The sequence below is a fragment of the Terrapene carolina genome, unplaced genomic scaffold (assembly GCF_002925995.2).
Source record: "Terrapene carolina triunguis isolate 2854851 unplaced genomic scaffold, T_m_triunguis-2.0 Scaffold66, whole genome shotgun sequence".
NCBI lineage: Eukaryota > Metazoa > Chordata > Testudines > Emydidae > Terrapene > Terrapene triunguis.
The window spans coordinates 22645035-22667547 of NW_020664417.1; the positions used below are offsets into that span (position 1 = coordinate 22645035).

At 37.1% G+C, this 22513-nt stretch overlaps 1 protein-coding gene across 5 annotated transcripts in view; it reads right to left on the reverse strand.

The window, feature by feature from the left end:
* FBXW7 (F-box and WD repeat domain containing 7) overlaps positions 1-22513 on the reverse strand; it is a 280045-nt gene that overhangs the window by 32934 nt on the left and 224598 nt on the right. For 4 of the 5 annotated variants that reach the window (XM_026647851.1, XM_026647854.1, XM_026647853.1 and 1 more), the window contains 2 exons: positions 12327-12409; positions 8712-8853 (listed from right to left, as the gene is read on the reverse strand). In XM_026647851.1, the coding sequence (XP_026503636.1) occupies positions 8712-8853; positions 12327-12409 (225 nt within the window). Of the gene's footprint in view, positions 1-8711; positions 8854-12326; positions 12410-15103; positions 15371-22513 lie in introns of those variants that run through there. The other variant, XM_026647852.1, reaches the window with a different exon arrangement.

Sequence of the window (22513 nt, forward strand, 5' to 3'; positions counted from 1 at the left end):
TACCACTCAAGAAAGAGATCTTGGAGTCATTGTGGATAGTTCTCTGAAAACATTCACTCAATGTGCAGCAGCAGTCAAAAAAGCAAACAAAATGTTGGGAATCATTAACAAAGGGATAGATAAGACAGAAACTATCATACTGCCTCTATATAAATCCATGCTACGCCCACATCTTGAATACTGTGTGCAGATGTGGTCGCCACATCTCAAAAAAAGATATATTGGAATTAGAAAAGGTTCAGAAAAGGGCAACAAAAATTATTAGGGGGCACGGAACGGCTTCCATATGAGGAGAGATTAATAAGACTGGGATTTTTCAGTTGGAAAAGAGACGTCTAAGGGGGGAGATGACAGAGGTCTATAAAATCATGACTGGTGTGGAGAAAATAAATAACGAAGTGTTATTTACTCTGTCTCATAACACAAGAACTAGGGATCACCAAATGAAATTAATAGGCAGCAGGTTTAAAACAAACAAAAGGAAGTATTTCTTTACACAACACACAGTCAACCTGTGGAACTCCTTGCCAGAGGATGTTGTGAAGGACAAGACTATACCAGGGTTCAAAAAAGAACTAGATAAATTCATGGAGGATAGTTCCATCAATGGCTATTAGCCAGGATGGGCAGGGATGGTGTCCCTAGCTTCTGTTTGCCAGAAACTGGGAATGGGCGACGGGACGGATCACTTGATGATTACCTGTTCTGTTCATTCCCGCTGGAGCACCTGGCATTGGCCACTGTCAGAAAAGAGGATACTGGGCTAAATGACCCTTTGGTCTGACCCAGTATGGCCATTCTTATGTTCTTAAGGAAGGCAGTCTTTGATATGATGTGGGCCTGTCCAAGTGAGGACTTTCTACTCAAATACCAGAACCTTGAATTGGATCTGAAAGTGCATGGGAAGACAGTATAGGTTGTAGAACACTGGCATGATATATGGTCAAGTGCTTGTTCTGCTTAGGAGATGGACCACTGTGTTGTACCTGTTACAGTTTCTTCATGAACATCTTGTCTAGGTGGAGGTAAAGAGAACTGCAGAATACCAGAGAGGAAGTGACGAATGTGTGAATTACTGTGGCTAGGTCTCTATCTGAAAGAAATAGTCTCTTTGCCAGAAGTGGCAGAAGCTGGACACTATCATAGCTGCTGAGAGCAAACACTCAGTTACAGGCAAAGTGATGGTGCTTACCGGCTCCTCAAAGTGATTACCTCTACTGATTGACATTATTATGCATAGAAAAAGACTTTCCAATCCCAGTGTGCCAGATTCCCACCTCTCTTCATTTAAATGAGGAGGTTTCACAAACTTTGCCCATGTTAGACAAATGCCCCCTTACCACAATAGTATATAAGTGGGAAAAGTTTAGGGAGAGAGTAAAGAAGGGATTAATATTTGATGTAATTCTGCCTCCAGATGAACTTGGCAGGAACTGGATTTTTGGTTTCATGAGGAATTTCACTTTCAAAATTTGCAAGACAGAATTAAAACATTTTTTAGGTTGCCAAAATTATATATGATATAAAATGGAATATCTAAACATTCCGTTTCAAAAAGGGTGAATGTTGAATGAACTGGATGTTTCAACCTTATTGAAATGTTTCTTTTCAACTTTTCTTTCAAAACAAATTCTTGTTGGAATTGACACATTAATCAAAAGCAAAACATTTTGCAGAAATCAGTATTTACTGATTGGAAATTTTCCGATGGAACCTTTTCCCCATCAGCTCTACTCTCTGTCTCCCCAACTGCATTACGTCTTATCTGATTGTGTCCTTTAAATTATAGGCTTCTTGGGGCAGAGACTTTCTTGTAGTTATCATGTTCAAAGCACTGAGCTCAGGTCAAATAGTAAATGAAAAGACTTCATTGAACATTTTAGTGTTCTTAAAAGATTCAGACATTAGCCTGGAAATTCAAATGAATGGGAATATACAGTTAATAGAGAACTCAAATAACTATAACTCTTCTTCAGTGCCACCCACACTATCCTCAGAACAGATGTATGAGTCCAGGATACGAAGTTGTAAGACCAGGAGACAAATCCTCAAACAATGCACATCTCAAATGAAGCAGTGACTCTAGAAATTGTAAAGTGATCTTATCGAACTATTTCAATCAAGTTCATAGAGATTGTATGCCACTATAGCATTTAAAGCAAAATGTACACTAATTACAGGAAACCATTTGTGTCTTATTTTGAACCATTCAGAGTAGATGGAAAAGAAAATCTCTGTTCATCAGAAATGACCGATTCAAGACAAGTGTTTGAGACAAATCCCCCTAATCATACAGAATTATGTTGTACTGAAACTGATCATTAATATCTGAGGCTATAAAACTCTTAATGGCTGAACTAAAATGTATGTAGTTGATACACCTGTGCACCAGGTGGATGACAAATCAAATCAAATCACATGTACGTAGCAGAAATATACATTCAAAACTAAAGTCGTATATTCCAGAGTTTCTTGATTCTACAAGCAGCAACATAAATAAAGTGGATTTAAGATATTCCCAGCTCCACGCTATGAACTACTTGAAGTCCTTACAATCAGAAGTCCTTCATCAAAATGTCTCCATCTTACACACTAGGTAGACAGGAATACTGGATGGCAGATTGGCAGGAGATGGACAGGCATTAAGGTTGCATGGGCACCAAGAACTGTGTATTTCCAATCCTTTGTAAAATTTTCTTTCAAAGAGTAATCTTATTTTGACTTCCAGGCAAAGCTTACAAGCTTTTGACAAAACTGCAAAGTTTTCTTAGAGTTTTTTCCCCACAACTAAAACATTCACAACTGTACCTCTAATTTAACGAAGTTGGTTTCGTTCTTTATTTTTGGTCTGGAAATTCAATTTTAAAATTGATTGCAAAGACACTGTCAGTATAGATGGATTTATAGACAAAAAGGATAGTGCTACTTAATGGACTTAACAGCCATGCTATATTAATAAGGGAGAAAGCGCTCCCATTTTGATTGCCATACAGAAACAAAATATCAGATTGTAAGAGTAACACTATCTGTGCATGCTCAGAAACTGCACCATCTTAAGTAATTTTTAACTATACTTTGTGCAAGTTTTTATTTTCCTACTGAGAAATAAAGGTAAGTGCCCTTAGAGGAGTCAAGGAGATGTGACTTTAAACCTGAAGGCCAAGAGTTTCAAAAGTTAGGCTCCAAAATAATTGGCTTGATTTTCAAAAGTGCTGAACACCTATTGCTCCAACTGAAGTAATCAGTGGGAACTTCTGCATGATCAGTACTTTTGAAAATCAGGTCACTTATTTAGGAGCCTAAATCATGATTTAGAAACCTAACTTTAGGCTCTTTTTGAAATCATGACCTAAAACCTTAGTTTAAATGTCTAGTTACATTTTTATTAAGAGCAGATTTATTTGTTACTGAAACAGTTTTTCTGTAGGCTAATATATGTATCTAACAAGTGTCATTCATAATCTTCAACCAAAAAGGGACCTCATTTTGCAGTCCTGATCGGCAAAATTCCATTGACTAACAGCCTCTTCCTTTCCCATCTCTTCCTATGCACTCAGAAAATATTCAGCCTCCCACTTCACATACTCTTGTTTTTCAGGGATTATAAATTCTAATTCTATAGTATGAGACAATATAGTCATGTAATGTTTAAGAAAAGTTTTGTACATGAATTCTAATAGTTCATGGCTTAGGGACCCAATCTTATGGGGATCCAAAGACTTCTGTATAGATTATTTAGGTTAATCTTTCTATCTACCCAATGGGACTCAGTGCTCAGTCTAGAAGATACCATCAGAAATGCTTAGTTTTGCAGTTCTCAAACTGTGAATTTGTGTCTCCAGAGATAACATGCTTGTTAACAGCAAAATTGTTTTTAAATAAATAATATATAGAGGTGAGAAATAACAGACCTCAACCCTATTGTCCCTCTGCAAATTTGTGTACACAGAGTCAATCCCTTACTTCTCTCTAAAAGTGCAATGAATACAAGATTGTTGGAGGCGGAATAGATCTGGACAAGGAGAAGAAGTCTGGAGATAAATGTGAGAAGGGAGGGACAGGCAGTAGAAACAAAGTGAAACTGTTTGAGCAGCATATTCCAGAAGTCTTGAGGTCTTTCTGAGTGTAGCCTTCATTGATTTGAGATCTACCATACCATTCTCTCACTAAAAGGGAAAACCTATCATGACAGAAGGCCGTAAAAGAGACCCAGTTTGGGAATATTTTAATGATGTTCCTCTACCTGTGGGTAAGACAGGCATACGTGCAAAATACAAACAGTGCAACAAAGAAATGCAAGGCCTGGTTACCCGAATGAAACATCATCATGAGAAGTGTTCCTTCTCAGGAGGAAGCTGTGTTGAAGATGATGAAAGTAACATGTCTGAACATGCAGGATCTTCAGGTTAGTAAACTTTTTTATTTCATACTTCTTTCTTAAGGGCTGCCTGTCTTCCTTCTGGACCATTCTTGAATTCTCATGTTTGAGCAAAAAATATAGTTGTTACTCTATAGTACTATCATTTTAGATGCAGTTGTGATAAAAAATAAATAGCTGAAATAGGCAGATCTTCCTTTTACAATTTCACCTTTAAAGTAGTACTGAGTGTCAGGGAATGCAATGAGTAATACTAAATGAGCAGTATGGTAGTAATAATTAAATAACTGCATTGACTTATTTTGTTTAGGAGACTCCATCCTCAACATACACGATTCTGAAGACTATCCACCTTCAAGATCACCATCATTTTCTATAGTTTCAGAGTTATCTGCCAATGATAGTGTTTCATTCACATCATGTATGTCACATAGCCACAGTATATCACCTGTAGCAAAAAGGAAAAAAAAATCTCCATCATCCAGAAACAACCATAGGTAAGTTTGTGAGAAGAACCAGCAGATTACAAAAAGAGGTAATTGATGAAAAAATTGCCCGGTTTGTTTATGCAAAACTCTTCTTTCCGTATGATTGAGAACCCACACTTCATTAACATGGTTCAGTCATTAAGACCAGGATACAGTCCACCCAACAGAGCAGATGTCGCAGGCAAATTGCTGGGTAAAGTATATGAAAGAGAAAATGAGCCGTGTGCAAAAGGTCTAGAGGGTAAAATTGTTAACCTGAGTCTTGATGGGTGGAGCAATGTCCATAATGATCCTGTTGTATGTGCTTGTGTGACAACAGAAGAAGGGAATGTCTTCCTTACAGAAACAATTGATACATCAGGAAATGCACACACAGCAGAATACTTACAAGAAGTAGCAGTAAAAGCTATAACAAAATGAAAAATAATTAAAATGTCTAGTATGCAGCTTGGTCACAGACAATGCTGCAAATGTATCCAAGATGAGAAGAAATTACTTAGAAGAGAGTCCCAAGGTAATAACATACGGCTGCAGTGCTCATTTGATGCACCTTCTAGCCAAAGACTTCAGTGTTCCAGAAATAAAGGCTAATGTTGTTGAAATTGCAAAATACTTCCGTAACAACCACTTTGCAGCAGCTGCTCTGAAAAAAGTAGGAGGAACCAAGCTAACTCTCTCACAAGACGTGCAGTGGAACTCAGTAGTGGATTGTTTTGAGCACTATATTAAGAACTAGCCTAATCTGATGACGAATTGTGAACAAAATCGTGAAAAAATAGATGACACTGTCACGGCCAAAGTTCTCAACATTGGGCTTAAGAGAAATGTTGAACACATGCTGAGTACCCTGAAGCCTATTTCTGTAGCCTTGAACAAAATGCAGGGAAATAGCTGTTTTATTGCTGACACTGTTGAAATTTGAAAGGAACTGAGTGAAATCTTAAAAAGAGACATGCAATGACAGAGTTAAATTACAAGCATTAAAAAAAACGAATGGGACAAGCACTATCTCCACCTCATTTTCTTGCCAATATTCTCAATACTCGGTACCAGGGTCAAACCTTAACTGCTGAAGAAGAGGAGTTGGCTATGATATGGACATCCAGCAATCATCCCTCAATAATGCCAACTATAATAAACTTCAGAGCTAAGGGTGAACCATTCAAGAAATATATGTTTGCTGATGATGTTTTAAAGAAAGTCACACCAGTGAACTGGTGGAAGTCACTTAAGCACTTGGATTCAGAGACTGTTGAAGTGATAATCTCACTTTTAACAGTAGTAGCTTCTTCTGCCGATGTAGAAAGAATATTTTCTTCCTTTGGACTAATTCATTCCAAATTGAGAAATCGTTTGGGACCTGAAAAAGCAGGAAAGCTTGTTTTTCTTTTCCAGATTATGAACAATCAGGAAAATGAAGGTGAAGACGACTGAGTTAACTGCAGAAGCCAATATTTTAAGTTTCTCATGTTGACCTGGCTGACACAGTCAATTTAATATTTTTTTTTAATATTTCCTTTAACTATTTTAGTTAAAAACAATTTTAACAAAAGCAAACTTGATTTTTAAAAACTTGAATGTTTAACTAAATTCAAAAATTCATATGCTTGTTTTGTTAAAATATTATGTTTGCTGTTGAAGAAAAAATCCAGAATACATAACGTTGTTATTTTAGTTAAATAACTCAATTTAAATGTCTGTATGGTGATGTTCTCCTCCTAATACAGCATGGCAAGAAAATCCTCCAAATATTAATGATTAACCTGTTGAATTGGAGATACTTCACCTCCCAATGACTTCATTAATATCTGCTTCAATTACCTTTGGTAAATGTAATAACAAATCATTCATTTTCTGATATAGCTGTAAAACGCATCTGAAAAGTTTTCAATATAAATCACTTAAAAAATGTATAGTGCGTACCTTCTAAAAATGAAACCTACATCTATCTCTGAGTTGTGAAGAATATGTATTTAGGTTATAACAACCAACAAGAATGCACTTTTATGTAGAAATCCATGATTAAATTGAGTCTTCCAGACTAGTGATTTAAATCATGATTTAAATCAAATCCACCCTGCTGTTTTTTGTATGTAGTTATAGACTATGTGAAAAAGTAAACCAAGTACTTAAAATTACCAATAAAATACCTCTGTTGTGAAACAAACTAACTTTTGATAACAGAAAGGCTTTCAGCTGATTAATATTCAGGAGCTGTGTTGACGTATCTGTGGTGTCTAGAAAGAAGCACATGTACCATTAAAATCTTATTCTTGTGGATAAAAAACATCTTTCTAGGAAAAAACATCACAAAAGCATACCTTTAACAACTGAATTTGAATACTTATTGCTGCAAATCATTTAGTCTTCTCCACTTCACTTCAAAGTATGAGTTTTGTATGAATAGATTACATATTTATAATTTATGAAGGAAGAGGTTTTTACTCTTTTTAAGGGCAAGAATTTGCATCTGAGATTAGTTACATAATGAAATTATCATCAAATGATGCACATTGAGCATAAAGTTATAAAAAATGGTTTCTGCCTAAAACAGTGTGTCACTAAGTTTACATTGAAGCTGTAAAAGTGATTGCTGATAATAACGGAAGCAATTTTTATATTTTCATTGGTCCATCTCTTCTTTTTAAACTGTTACAGAAGTAATGTTCAGAAACAAAAACATATTGCTTTATTGTTAATCAGTGGGTAGTTTTTTCATATTTTTAAACACACAACAATAGACATCTATGTAGGAGAGATTCTACTTCCGTTGCATTAATTCAGGGGTGGCCAGCCTGTGGCTCCGGAGCCACATGTGGCTCTTCAAAAATTAATATGCGGCTCCTTGTATAGGCACCGGCTCCGGAGCTGCAGCTACAGGCGCCAACTTTCCAATGTGCCAGGGGGTGCTCACTGCTCAACCCCTGGCTCTGCCACAGGCCCCTGCCCCCACTCCACCCCTTCCCACCCCCTCCCCTGAGCCTGCCGTGCCCTCGTTCTTCCCCCTCCCCACCTCCTGCACGCCACAAAACAGCTGCCGGTGGGCGGGAGGCACTGGGAGCAGGGGGAGGGGGAAGCTGATTAAGGGCTGCTGACATGTTACTGTGGCTCTTTGGCAATGTACATTGGTAAATTCTGGCTCCTTCTCAGGCTCAGGTTGGCAACCCCTACATTAATTACTATTCGTGCATACCATTTTATTTTACAGACTCTTTGTCAGTGTTGCTTTTCGTGTAGACATTGTTGACCAGACTATTTGAAGGGAGAAAAAAGTTCTCTTTGCTCTTCTTTTCAACTGTACAAATATGCACAACCCAAGAATGTGATTAAAACACAGAATGGTAAGAATGAACATTGAGTTTCCTTTTCATCAGAAATATATTTTGTCAAATAACTAAGTTTTTAAAGTATTATAAACTAGAGTTCCCTATATTCCACTTAAATTATCAGATTTCTGATAAATTTAGCATCATATTTACACAGAGACTAACCATGCACTAATGCTTACAAGCCTCAAAATGAACATGTCTTTTGTTAAATTGAGGCCACAATGGCAGCAGTGGTAACCTGCTGGATAGATTTTGCAGAAAATATCAAAGTACTTAACAGTAGAGTTTACTTTGGTAGCAAACCCAAGAAAGCAAAAATTTTGTGAATTTGTACAGTAACTAGCTGGAATGGAAAACTGTATTTCCTTTAAAGTTGGTGCTCATTTATTTTGTCAAGACTACATGGAATCAATGACAGAGACTTTGGGGGTACATTAAGCTGGCTGTTTTTTCTTAAATCATGAAGGTGAACCATTCCAGATGGTTATTTAGTCTCACGCTCTAGTTGCTGGTTACCTGAAACATTTTCAGCCATTCTTGAAGTCCTGTAGGTGGCTGGACAGATGTAATCCGACGCCGCTGTTGTCCTTGCCCATTGGCTGCTCTCAGGTCCCCAAAAGTAGTAGGTGTTGCTGAACATGGCACAAGCCCAGTAGTGCTATGATACAAATAAATGAAAGTCACAGAAATTATTGCATTATGAAAAATAAAATGTTTATATACTTAAAATGCTTTAGTACAGCAGTTACAAATCAGAATTAATATAAAATAATGTTTTGATTTTTATGTGAAATTACCCAGGCAACAACAATTTGAACTTTGTCATTCAAGGAGTCAGTTTCCTCACTCTCATCAATACAGCTGTTTCTATCATTCTAGTGTTCATAAAAAAAATGGGTAGCATCCACTGAAGGCCAAATGAATACCACTCCATCAACTGGCCAGAAGGGAGTGCTTATGTAAGAGATGCAGTAAGAATATATCCTTTCACTCCAGGAAGACCAAGTTTCCTGTGTGCCTGGTCTCCGGTGATGTGGAAAGCAGGAGTTCACAGGTCTCAACTGTAATGGTAAAACATGTTGCTGCCTCATTGCCAAACAACGAAATAATCCATTATCTAAGTCCTTGATATATTTTGTTAGCAAGAGGCTATTAATATTTTATAATGATAACAGAATAGTTTAACTTCAATATATTTTACTGTATTTTAAAAGTTTGCATATTGATGGATTAACACCAACCTCTCAATTTTGGGGGGAGGGGGCGCTGGGAGGCAGTAGTTTTGCCCCATCTACACACAATTTTCTCACTCACATATTTAAAAGATCAGACACAGAAATATATGTTTCTGCCTGAGGTGTCTTTTTTTCTTCTTTCCTGAACTCCATCCCATGTGACTGGTCTAAACTCCTAGAGAAGTCTACCACAGTAATGTTGTCCAGTCTTCAATTTTCTCTCACCTTATCTTGTAAATGAAGCATTTTACATGATGTATCTGACTGATATAGTCCCTACTTACGTATCTTGGATCACCTATTTAAAACATAAGTTATCTGTACAAACTATTGCAGAAGATGTAGAATTCAAATACACTGGAGATTCTTAAATATTTTGCTTTAATATATTTAATATTTTGCAGTAAATCTAGTCCTTTAGCTGATTTGCTCTTCACGATTTCACTGGACAGAGCATTGCTGTAAACTGATGCAACACAGATTTATTTATAACTAACATTTATTTTAACTCTAATTTTGTTTTATTTTATTGTTTTATTTTTTCTCCAGCATGTACCAGAAATGTGCATGAACTGATGAAGTTTAAAGAGGGATAAGAACAGGTTTATTTCTTTACTTGATATTTCAGTAAGTTCTAATGTAAACAAAAGCTAATACAGAGCACTTTGTTTCACAGAACACTGTCGTCTTTTAAGGACATTCAGCTAATGCAAATAACCCAATGGGTTTTTTTACGGGTGCAAACAAACCCCAGGTTCATCAGACCTGTGAGTCTTTCCTTCTAACAACAAGGAGAACACACAGAAACATTGAGATGCAAGAATTAAATCATTTTACCTAAACAATATTAAATATAATATGATCAAACGACTCAAAAGATCAAGTCATAAGACTGTCCTGTATTATTTATGAAAAGGGTTTTTTCCTGTATATAAACTCAACCTTCTGAATTCCAGTGGAAAGAAGACTTAAAAGTCATGCTTTTAAGTTAATCCATAATACTTTTAAAATCAATGACTTTTCTAATTCTGTTCACCCCTGTGCAGAGGGCCAGTAAAAAGCCAATCCAACACTTCAGTTCCAAAATAAGACTCTGTGAATGAAGCTTATGTGGGATTTAACTGGTGCATACGACTTGTACTGGTCTTGTGCACAGGAGCTGAATTCTACCCTTGGTGTGGGTGAACAAGCAAAGGCTATGTGTGTTTCTGAGAGACACTATTTTCACATCTTCTCAACTATCATCAGTAGGACTGAATATGGTCAGCTTTTCTAGAAGGTAAGTATCTACAGAGGCGAGCTTTTGAATGTTGGTGATAAAATGGGTTAGAAAATTAGAAACTTGTTATAAACAACATGAAATATAAATGCTGTCTTTAGGTTAGAGGCATTAAAATACATATTTTAAGTAAATAAAACGTTTGGTGGCTGTTTATTTTAATATAGGGGATGTTATACCTTTATTTAAATGTCTTTCACTGCTACATTGGACTTTTTGGTCAGAACTGCAATAATCCACAACAGAAACTAAAAGCAAAATCTTTTTCCTTTGCAATCACATTAAACATGATCTTTGTTCATACTTTATTCTTTTTGTGTTTAGAACTTTCTGAATGTTTGTTTTCATTCTATTAAAACAGTCACATGTTCTAGGAAGCTGGGCAAGTAACAACAATTCCTCTGAAAACAAGTACATATATTTTGACAAACAGTATACTTTACTGAATTGTCTTTTTTGTGAACACCAAGGACTGTGTTATGTGAGGAACTGTTACAGAAAGAGGCAGGTTTTTGGCAGCATGAGTTCAGAAAACTGAGAACAATTGAAAAAAATAATACACCAACTAGAGAGATCTGGAAGTCAGAATGGTTATATTTGCTCACTAACAGGATAAGGTCTGTTGTTCTTTAATGTTGCCATTTACAGAATCAAAGACCAAACACAGAACATACTTTCCCACATTTTCTGAACTTTTCATTTGTGCAATAACCCTCTTAAAAGGAGAGATGTATAAAATGTAATTTACACTTTTAAGATACATTCACAGTGACGTATTCAAGAACTGACTGCCTAAGCCAATTTTAAGTGGAAAGTAGCAGGAAAAGTTTTACAATGATGCAAATTCCAAAATGATGGAATGTAGCAGGACATCAGAGAACAATTATATCTAGTTGTTATGGCAACTACAGGAAGCACTGCGCATACTGTAATGTATGCATATAGAACATTTAAAATCTTATCTTTAGCAAATAAAATATACTTGCTCATTCAGAAATTGCCCTATTCTGCTCCCTTACTCATGTTGATTATTATCTTACTCTGCAAGGAGTCTCACTGAAATAAATGGAACTACTTGTGCATTAACATACTGATCAACATGAGTAAGGGAGAAGAACGGGGACTCAATAATACCATATTGTAGGTAGCAAGCATTTTTTTGTAATTTGCTTAGAATCATATGTTCAATTCTGTCTACATAAATTTCCACTCAAGTATTTCGCTTGCCTTAGTAAATTGATACATTTGATCATATTTTGTAAAAGCCTTTCTTTTTAGAAGTTCTTACCATTAAGTCCTTTTTAAAACTGTATTGATTTCACACTTTATTTTGAGGGATGCTTCTGCCCTGTAGAAAGCTCTTCGGAGATGGGCAATATATTAGAAATTGAAAGCAAACCTCAAAAGAAGAAATACAACTTTGGCTACTCTATTGAAACTCAACTTCAGTTTCCAGAATTTTAACCACCTGAACTCTACATGCTAATAGGGATAATACCACCAGTTCTCTTCTATAGTTTTAACATTTAAAATGAGCTATGATTCAGGTTGAGCAGCTGGAAAGACAGGATGTACACATAAGAATCATGACCAGGTCATGTTATTACATTTAATTACCTCGTGTATTCTGAGACTTTGCAGGGTTTCTTTCCCAGAGAGAAAGAACGGACCTCGGAGCCATGGTCCAACTTTCTCTTCATCTGCAAGGTGGGGAGGGGAAAAAAAACCCCAAAGATTTAGTTGTATGACCAGCATAAATCATGTCTGTAATATCTAAAATGAACACATTTTTCCTTTTACTTTAATTCTGAATTTTCGTAAGAAACCTCCATTAATAAAATAATTTAAAATAATGTTCTAGTGTACAACTAGAAGTAACAAAATGTGAAACAGTTTTAATGAATAAGTATCTATTTTATGACTAAAGTGTTATAACATTTTACTTTGGGGACTACATATACTTAAAACTACTATCTTACTTTTTATTTGGATAACTATCTAAAAGGTTTATTTAAAAAACTGATCTTTGTGAAGTTTCTGGAAAGAATTCCATCCCTATTATTTCAGTTTCATAGCTATTATAACTGTAAAGTCTGAAAATGAGAAGTGGGTTACATTTTGGATAGTCTCTGTGCACTGTAGACCAAATGTATATTTTAGGCATTAAGACAAAAAAAATTCAAATACTTAAAAATGACTCATCTTAACATTTTTAATTTAATATTTCCAACATTTATGAAATGACATTGACTAAAACGAAATGACTTAAAGAGGACACTGACATTTTTACAAAAGGAGTAGAATGAAAAAGAATAAATCTAGTCTAGAATGTTACCCACAATTAGATATGATCAAAAAACAAATAATGAGCAGGGCAGCCGTTAAAAGGAGAAGCAAGTCTGCAAAAATTACCAGAGATGGAAACCAGTGAAAGGCATGTTCATCCAGCCAAACAAATAAGGATTACTTGCTGCATATGCTGGTAATCTTCAACCACAGATTTTTGGACTCAACTAAGAAGTCATTTTATGCCAAATAAAGATGTGTTTTTATTGTAGGGAAAACATTTTAGCCATTAGTAGAGCAACAACAGCTATTGGCTGCAGAATGTATAAATTACCTGTGTATCAATTTGGACCTTAAATATTTGTGAGGGTTTTTAGTTTCTCTAATTTAATCTGTTAAAATGAATGGTTTTAAGTTGATATCTAGGATATATAATGCTAAGTGGTTCTCTGTTTTTTAAAATGTTGTAGATGTTATAATTTCATCTTTACGATTGGATTCAACCATTTACTGTACCAGTCTTCCTTCCTAAAATGAATTGGATTCTGTATAGCTATAAAAAATGTTTGCATTAGAAACATTTTCCTTCAAAATACTCAGACATTTACATGTCACTTAATAAACATTCAATAAAGCTTTTGTATTTTGTTCCATTAGTAATTAAGAGAAAGGACTACTAAGGTTATACATACTCATTAAAAAAAGAAAAACAGCTTGCCTTATAGCTAAACCTTGTTTTCTTGCCCATGCCTCACGTGGGACACAATAACCATGTCACCATAAACACATTAAACAGAACAACAAACAAACAAACAAAAACCACATAACAAATCCCAAATGCAAGAACCAACCCGACCCACCCTCCCCCACTGCCCCCCAAATTGTTCTAACCAACACTGAGAATAATGGAGACCATCTTTTATCATTGTACAGGAGCAAGACAGCAAAACCACTGGAGGCATAAATCTCATTTGTTTTAGTATAACACCATACTAGAGAAATCTTATAGTAGGAATCTTAAGGAAGTATTTTAATGTTATAGGAAGTTTTTAATCTCAGTTAAAAATTAAACTGATTTTCCTGAGAGAATATCCTCACACCAATGCTTATATTTATCTTCTAGTTCCCTCTCTCGAAAAAAGAGATTTACTTTTTCAAAAGCAAAAATTATTAGGTATAAGAAATATAATACCAGCAACAATATAAGCAGATATATTCATTTATTCTTCTACAAGAGCATAGAAAATATTCAAATCAACATGCAGTCCTATATTTACCTAATAATGACATCTCCAATTTCCTGTTTTCTCAATTATTTTAAGAAACTTTTTCATCTGTTCTTATCAGCTTAGTGACATATATGTGCTTTCAGCACTTCATAGGATGCCAAGTAAATTCATTGACACAATTGCATTTACCATACTAAGATAAAACTTTGTTTCCAGAAGACTGTTCTAGTGATAAATTTTAGACTTCAAGATGATTTTTATGCGACTGAAAACTTGTATCAGAAATACCCGAGCAAACATCCTTGTGAAATAATTCTCTGTGAATGTAAGTACTAGAGTTCTTTAGACAGTGTTGATTTACTGAAATAACTGATCTTGCAGTCAAAATATCAAACTGTATTCTGCATCATTACCAGAAATACAGAGTGGTATCAAAGTCTTCCATAGCTCACTGCATTACATGTAAATATCAACACCATTACTTCCACCTTTTTGTACATTCACAGCAAAATTAAAATAAAATAAGCCTGAGAGAAATGGTAAGGTACAGAAAGAAGATTTACTAAAGAACAGTTATGCATAAAGTGCTTTCAGGTTAATGTATAGATGAGCTGCATTTTGAAAGTCAAGCAGTTTATTTGAAGGTAAATTCTCAGATCAACATTTCACTTCTTATTCATATTCCTAAAATAAAAGCTTTTCGCATCTCATTTAGCCATTTCATTATTTGCCTTCGTTCATCGTGTAGAATAGAATGCCAGGCATCCAGCCACCCACCAAAAAGAGAAGATACTGCAGCCATCTCTGATGATACAGATTTTTTTCTTCCTTAACACAGACACACACTCTCTCTCAAACAAGAAAAAACAGATTACTTACTTTGTAAAAAATCATTTTTAAAGTGCCGTAGAAACCCATGTTTTCTGTATTTTTCCCCTTCAGTGATTCTGTGCCCCCGAGTGTCCGATTGCTTGGTAGTCTCTGACAATATAAACCTTTTTCAGGTAGGTATGTCACAGACTCTAATGTGGACATGCTCGGGCACGTCAGAAAAGGAAGATTAGGCAGCAGAACCAGCAACAAAACTCCACTGTAAAGGCAAATGAAGCTCAGTATCAAACCGCTTCTCAGGACACATACATACATGCAGCTTGCTGGAGTAGAACTTGAGGGAATAATGAGAGAGAGGGGGAAGATTATTGGAGGAGACTATGCCCTGTCAAAGCCTTGACTTAACAGATTCCTCCCTTAGCAGCAGAGGATCAGATTACATCTTCCCTCGTTCACGGAATGGTGCAGTCCAACCTTCAGCAATGCAGGCTGCACATCAATTATATGGTGCTCAGCTCCTGGGAGCCTGTAAGCACAGAGTACAGGAAGGACTTGAACAGGAAATTAAATAGCCTCCACACCAACATTCCCCTCCTCAAACTTGTCTTCATCTTTTCTTTGAAAAATAAAACACATTTTTTAAAGTAGCCTTGGAGGCTGGTGGAATGTCATCAAACCATTTTTTTATATTTGAAAGTGCAGCATGCTTCAGATTTTTCCAGCTGAAGCAAGCAAGCTCATTGCCACTAATTACAATTATAGTGTAGCCCTCAGCCAGTTAACTGGACTTTCAGTGGACACAAATTAGTACTTAAAAAGTGCAGTTAATTTTAAAATAATTTGAAATATATTATTTGCCAAAAAGATGTTTGAAATATTCTGTTTGCTACACAATAAACTGGTTTGGCGAATTTAACACTTGCAACTTTTAAAATAGAAAATTATGTAATACGGATTAAAATATTTATTACTGTTGTGGCTAATCTGTAAAATTCAATAGTATGTCCAGGTTTTCCTTGGAAGGCAGTCCTCCCAGTGCACCTTTAATATTCTGTACATCCTCTTCCCAGAAAATCTCCCTATTTTCAAAATTAGTTGAAGTTATACGAACCCGCCCCAAACATTAAAAAGCTTCTAACGTCTGCTTCTGGTGTCCACACACAAACCGTTTGATGGTTTCTCTCTCACATTTAGAAAAATCTTAAGGAAAGCTTTGAATATTTCACACCCAATTTTCCAAACAACGTTTTTTGTTTTACAATTACTTGATACAACTATCCTAACAAAATTGATACAGCTGGTCAAAAAAGTTTGGGAAGAAGAGACCACACCTGACCAGTGGAAACATGGAATCATTATAAGATAAAGGGTGATCTTACTGACTGTAACAACTGGAGAGGAGCTATACTACTCTCTGCTCTAGGGAAAGCCTTCTGCACAGGATGAGAGAGGCAGAGGATGCAAACCTTTGAGAAGAACAGGGTGAATTCAGGCCCAAGACATCCCATGTAGAGTAGATATTTACACTAAAGGTCCATCATACAAAAATGTATAGAATGGCAAGCTCCCCTCTTCATCAAATATTTTGATTTTCAAATGGCATTTGATAGCTTGCACTTACATACATTATGGAATATTTTTCAGTCCTATGGAATCCCAGTTAAAATTGTCAATATCATCAAGGCCATTGTCATAACTATAAAGGGAAGGGTAACAGCTCTCTGTGTACAGAGACTCCAAATCCTTTTACCTGTAAAGGGTTAAGAGGCTCGGGTAACCTGGCTGACACCTGACCCGAAGGACCAATAAGGGGGTTTGGATCTGCATTCACCAGGAGTTGGTGAAAGGAGGGTGGAAGCAAGGAGGGGGGATGATTAATTTCTCCTTGTTTTAAGATCCAAGGGGGTTTGGATCTGTGTTCACCAGGGAATTGGTGAAAGGTTTCTCAAGGCTTCCCAGGGAGGGAATTCTTGTGATGGTGGCAGCGGACCAAAGCTAAGCTGGTAGATAAGCTTAGAAGTTTTCATGCAGGCCCCTACATTTGAACCCTAAAGTTCAAAGTGGGGATACAGCCTTGACAGCCATGTACAGAGATGCAAAGTGTTCTGTGTGGGTGAACAACCAGACAACAGAGTGGTTCAATGTGGATGCTGGCATGGAACAGGGCTGCATTTTATCTCCGTTGTTGTTTGGCATTGCCGTAGATAATGAAGACATGTATTAGCAACACAAACACTGGTATAGCAACTTTGCTGACGATATTGTGCTATCCAGAGACACCCTTCAAAAGAGACAGACAGACAGACTTGGCAAAAATAGCAAGCCAAATGAGGCTGAAAATTAATTATGCTAGAACAAACATTACTGAAACCCAGTAACATCACATTAGAAGGCAAAAATATCAAGAAAGTAGAATAGTTCATCTACCTGGGCAACACCATATTAACCAAAGGAGACCTTAAGAGGAAATGAGATGTTAACGATAGGACAGGCAACTCAACATAGTATGGCAATCAAAGATATACAGCACTAGAACAAAACTGAGAATTTTCAATTTAAACAATCTCAGGGCTAATATATGGCGGCAAGAGTTGGAAATCTACTAAAACAGACAGAAAACTAGACGCCTTCCAAAATAAGTGCCTATGAAAGATTCTGAACATTGACTGCAAAGACTTCAGCACCAACGAAGAGATCTGAAATACCACCAACCAGTTCTTTCCATCAGAATGAGAAGGAAGCTCTGGATGTATTTGGGGCATGTACTCTGAATGCCAACATACAGATTTCCACACGAAACTGTCAGGTGAAAACCAACTATTGTGAGGAAATGAGGGTATCCAAGAGAAATGTTAAGAAGAACCATTAGCAGGGAGGGCAGAAGAGCGAATCTCAAGGAAGCAGCAGCAAATGACAGAGAAGAATGGAATGGACTGGTTTCCATCCTGTGCACCAACATTGGCACAGGAAGGATGTACAAAATATATTTCTTCCAGTTTGTGAGAAATGTGGGTTTCTATAACCATTAAGGAGAACTGTATAATCAAAAGTTCATTAGATGTCCGTTAGCCAAAGTGCATTACAGACATTTTGGGGTGCAGTGCAAAATCCAGGGGCAATGCCTAGATGAGAATCTTACTTCTCCCCAGGAGTAGGATGACAACCCAAGGGGATGTCACTGGAATTTTTAGGAGAGAACTTTCCCTTGAGCCTGCTTGGAATTTCCATTTTTCCTATCAGTTAAAGTTAGAAGAGATCTGATAAATTGGGAGTCTCTTGCCCCCCTGGCCCCTTCCCTCCCCCCACACCTGGCCGAAAGAGATGAGGTAGCTTCCAGCTTCCTCTTCCTCTCATGAGAATGATTCTAGAACTCCTGAACAATTCTTTTGTTGCTCCTCCTGCTGTACAGAGGGTAAGAAAGTTTAGAGATGTCAGTCAAGGAGCAAAGCTCTGCTTGCCTGCTCCATGTACCACAGAAGTTCTGCCTCAGAAAAGACATGCAGTGCCAGAACAGCATCCTGTTATTGTCCATCTTCTATGTATGTATTTATATAGCCCCTAAACTGTATATCTAGGTGTCTCCCAAGTATTCACTGATTTATTCTCAACACCCATTAAATGGAAAAGCATCATCCTCATTTTACAGATGGGAACTGAGGCAGAGATTAAAATGACTTGCCCAAAGTCTGTGGCAAAATGGGAATTCTACAAATCAAAGTAAATCAAGTTTGCCATGGATTCCCAGGAAAGAATTTTCCCAGTGGAATTCTTTGAGCCTAGGTTAAAGAAGGTAATTAACATCTTTGAGCTGTAGGCTGAACAATCTGAGAATGCTAAGCCTGGCAAAAATACATTCAACTGAGGCTCTCCAAAAAGAGCTTGTCATCACTTGAAAGGAAGTAAAGGAAGAAACTATCCATGCAAAATGGCAGTTTCCCAGCAAAAGGAAAAGTCTAAGCAGACAGACCCTAAACTGTTTCAATATTCTAGAGGACAAACTAAGCTGGATATGGTTATGACAAACTGACAATATCCTGAACAAATCGTATGGAATTAAGATAAATTGTACGTAATTAAGCTAAATCTTATTGAATTTAAGGTTAATAACTTTAGGGTACATTGTATTAAAATGAAATGTGTATGTGGTGTTGTGGCATTGTATGGACCTTCTTTAGTAGGAAGGAGAGGATGCTAATGAACTTCCTCTGTTATCCGTTTTTGAAGCCACCCTTCCCAAACATATGTATTAATTCAAAGTGGATTCTCCAAGATCAACAGACAAAAAAACCAACCAACAAACTAAACCCCAAAACATAACAGAACCCCCCTACAACTTTTGGATAAAAGCCTGGGTTTTAAGCTGACCCAGGCTTTTCCCCTGATCTAGCAAATGGACAGGTTTGTCTTGGAGGGCCCCAATCCTTACGGAAGGATTGGAAAGACTTGACCTAAGTAAGAGTGTGATGAACTCTGATGAACTTGTAACCACAAAAAAAAACAACAACCCTAAGGTGGGGTGATGCCTCGTAAACTTATTAGCATGTGTGTAGGTTCTTTTAAGGTTTTAAATATGTTTTTTCTGTAATGCTTTTTACCTTAAGGATAAAGTAGGCTTGCTTAGAAAGAACTCTGTGTTAACTGATTTCTGCAGATATAAATTAACAGTCTCTGAAGAGAAAGCAAGCAGATCTGTTTAGGCAGAATATTTTTGCTAGAAAATACATAGTGAAGGCAGGGAACTGGGTAGCCTGGGAATACTCCTATCAGATGGAGAGACACTTGGGTCTCCACCTAGAAAGGCAACAGCAAAGGAGCTTAAAATTGAAAGTGGATGCCCTTGCTGAACCACTAAAAGGACATACAGGTGTAGTGGCCCTGAACTGTGACAGTGGCGACCACCATTGGGAAGACAGATTGATCCTTTCAGAGGGATATTTAACAAGATGGAGGGAAAAAATAAACAAATGAGGTAGTTGATTTTTTTTTAAATATCTCACTAAGGAGAATTCTTTCAAATCTCCAGCTCCCTCTATGCGAAATCTCCTTCTCCTTTGTATGTTTTTCTTACAGTGGTCATAGCCTGATGCAGTGACCTAATGGAAAAATATAATGACATGGTAATAAAATCCACTCAAAAAATCTGCCAGCCTCCCTTTTCTAGTTCTGAGCCAGGTCAAGTTCTCAGCCAGATCCATGGGCAACAACTCTGGAGCATGGAAAGAAAACTCTTGCATGAAGTGGATTCTGGCTTCTGCAAGACTGGTTGTGGGGGCGAAAGACCTCTCTGGCTTTAAGATTAAGCTTGATAAGTTTATGGAGGGGATGGTTTGATGGGATAACGTGATTTTAGTCAATAAGTCAATAACATGCCATCGCTGGTAATTAGTATCAATGGTCAATGTGGGTCCAGCTGGAGAATCTTGCCCGCATGCTCGGGGTTCTGCTGATCGCCATATTTGGGGTCGGGAAGGAATTTTCCTCCAGGGTAGATTGGCAGAGGCCCTGGAGGTTTTTCGCCTTCCTCCGCAGCATGGGGCAGGGGTCGCTTGCTGGACGATTCTCTGCGACTTGAAGTCTTTAAATCATGATTTGGGGACTTCAACAGCTGAGTCAAGGGAGAGAATTATTCCAGGAGTGGGTGGGTCAGCTTTTGTGGCCTGCATCATGCAGGAGGTCAGACTAGATGATCATAATGGTCCCTTCTGACCTTAAAGTCTATGAGTCTATGATTGGCATTAAACTTTTCAGCAGAGCATTTGAAAGAACAGATGCAGTGCACTTTAAGGAATGAACCTATGAGATAGTCACCTGCAATTCTCATTGGCTACAATGAGAGCTGACGAGGCACACCACCACTCAGTAGAAAAATGCCAAGACCAAGCTGAATTGAGGGGAAACAATTCCTTTTGTTCTGTAGCCAAAAACTGTACAAAGGTTAGTCTGGTATAGACAATGGTGCATATCCTCAAAAGGACAGACTTTATCTGGGCTCCTTCAACTTCTTCACAAATATCAATTTGGTATTTCAACTTTTTTGCTTTCTTATGTATCATTATATAGACTGTAATAGGACTCAAAGTGTACTAGGATCTTCCCAAACACAGAGGAAGGCATAGCTTCTATCCCAAAACATACACATTTTTATCTAGCTGTGATTTCCGTGTAGTTTTCTGTGGCTTTAACGAACAAGTACTTTGAGTCCTTACACAACTTTACTTCTTTTAAAATCAGCGAAGAGTCCTGTGGCACCTTATAGACTAACAGACGTATTGGAGCATGATGCATCCGACGAAGTGGGTATTCACCCACGAAAGCTCATGCTCCAATACGTCTGTTAGTCTATAAGGTGCCACAGGACTCTCTGCTGCTTTTACAGATCCAGACTAACACGGCTACCCCTCCGATACTTTACTTCTTTTAGTATCTCCCAACTAAACTAGCCTTACTAATCATCTTAAACTTTGCCCATCAAATCTTGGCATTTATACTATTATCCATTAAGCTGCAGTGCTGTGTATTTTATGAAAACAAAGTGGTCCTGAGCTGACTTCCTACGTCAGATGTGAACAAAGTTGCATGTGTCTCAGGAGACTTAACTCCTCCTACTCTAATATATCTCATGAGAAAGAAAAAAGGCACATGCTGGATGTACATGGAAGATTTAAGACAGCTGTTAAAGGAATAAACAACTATGGGAAGTAAGTTAGCACCTGTACTGTCAGGGTAAAAACAAGCAGAGGATACTATTGCTATGTGGATTCAAAAATTGCACAGTGGAGCCACTTAAAACCATGGATTTGCTTCTCCCTATAAATCTGCTAACTCACTCTGGGAGTAGTAAGTTCTCAGCCACAACAGAGAAAATTGATCAACATGATCAACATGGACAAGCTCTACCCATTTACTAAAGATTACAAGATTGACCTTATAGCCTAGGTGGATGTACTTTTCAACAAAATGGGCTCATGTAATCATTAGCAGTTTTCTTAGAGGTTAAAGTGAAGTTCTGTGTTTCTATTTTAACTTTTCTATTTTCTTCTCTTCTGGTACATTACTGATGATTACTTTCCCCCACTACGCATGATTGCCAGTCATTCTCTGATAAAACACCCCCTCCCCCACAAAACTTGCTTTACCTGTTAATTTCTTTAGTTGAATCATAACCATTATATTAGCCCAAAGAGTCACCATTTGCCAATAGTTATTACACAATGGAAACTTAGTTTCGCAGATATTATTTAGTCTAAATATAGGGTGTCATACTACTTATTCTAATTATATGGGGAAAATATATGGAAAGCTAAGAATTGGCAGATGCAAATGTTTTAATGGTGACCACTGTATCTGGCAATCTAGTTCCCTTCCTTTTTGAGGAAGACAGGAAACATACACACACACAGTCTACTAAGGATTGTTGTGCCAGCCAGAGTGACTATGAATGATGGCACTGCACCAGGT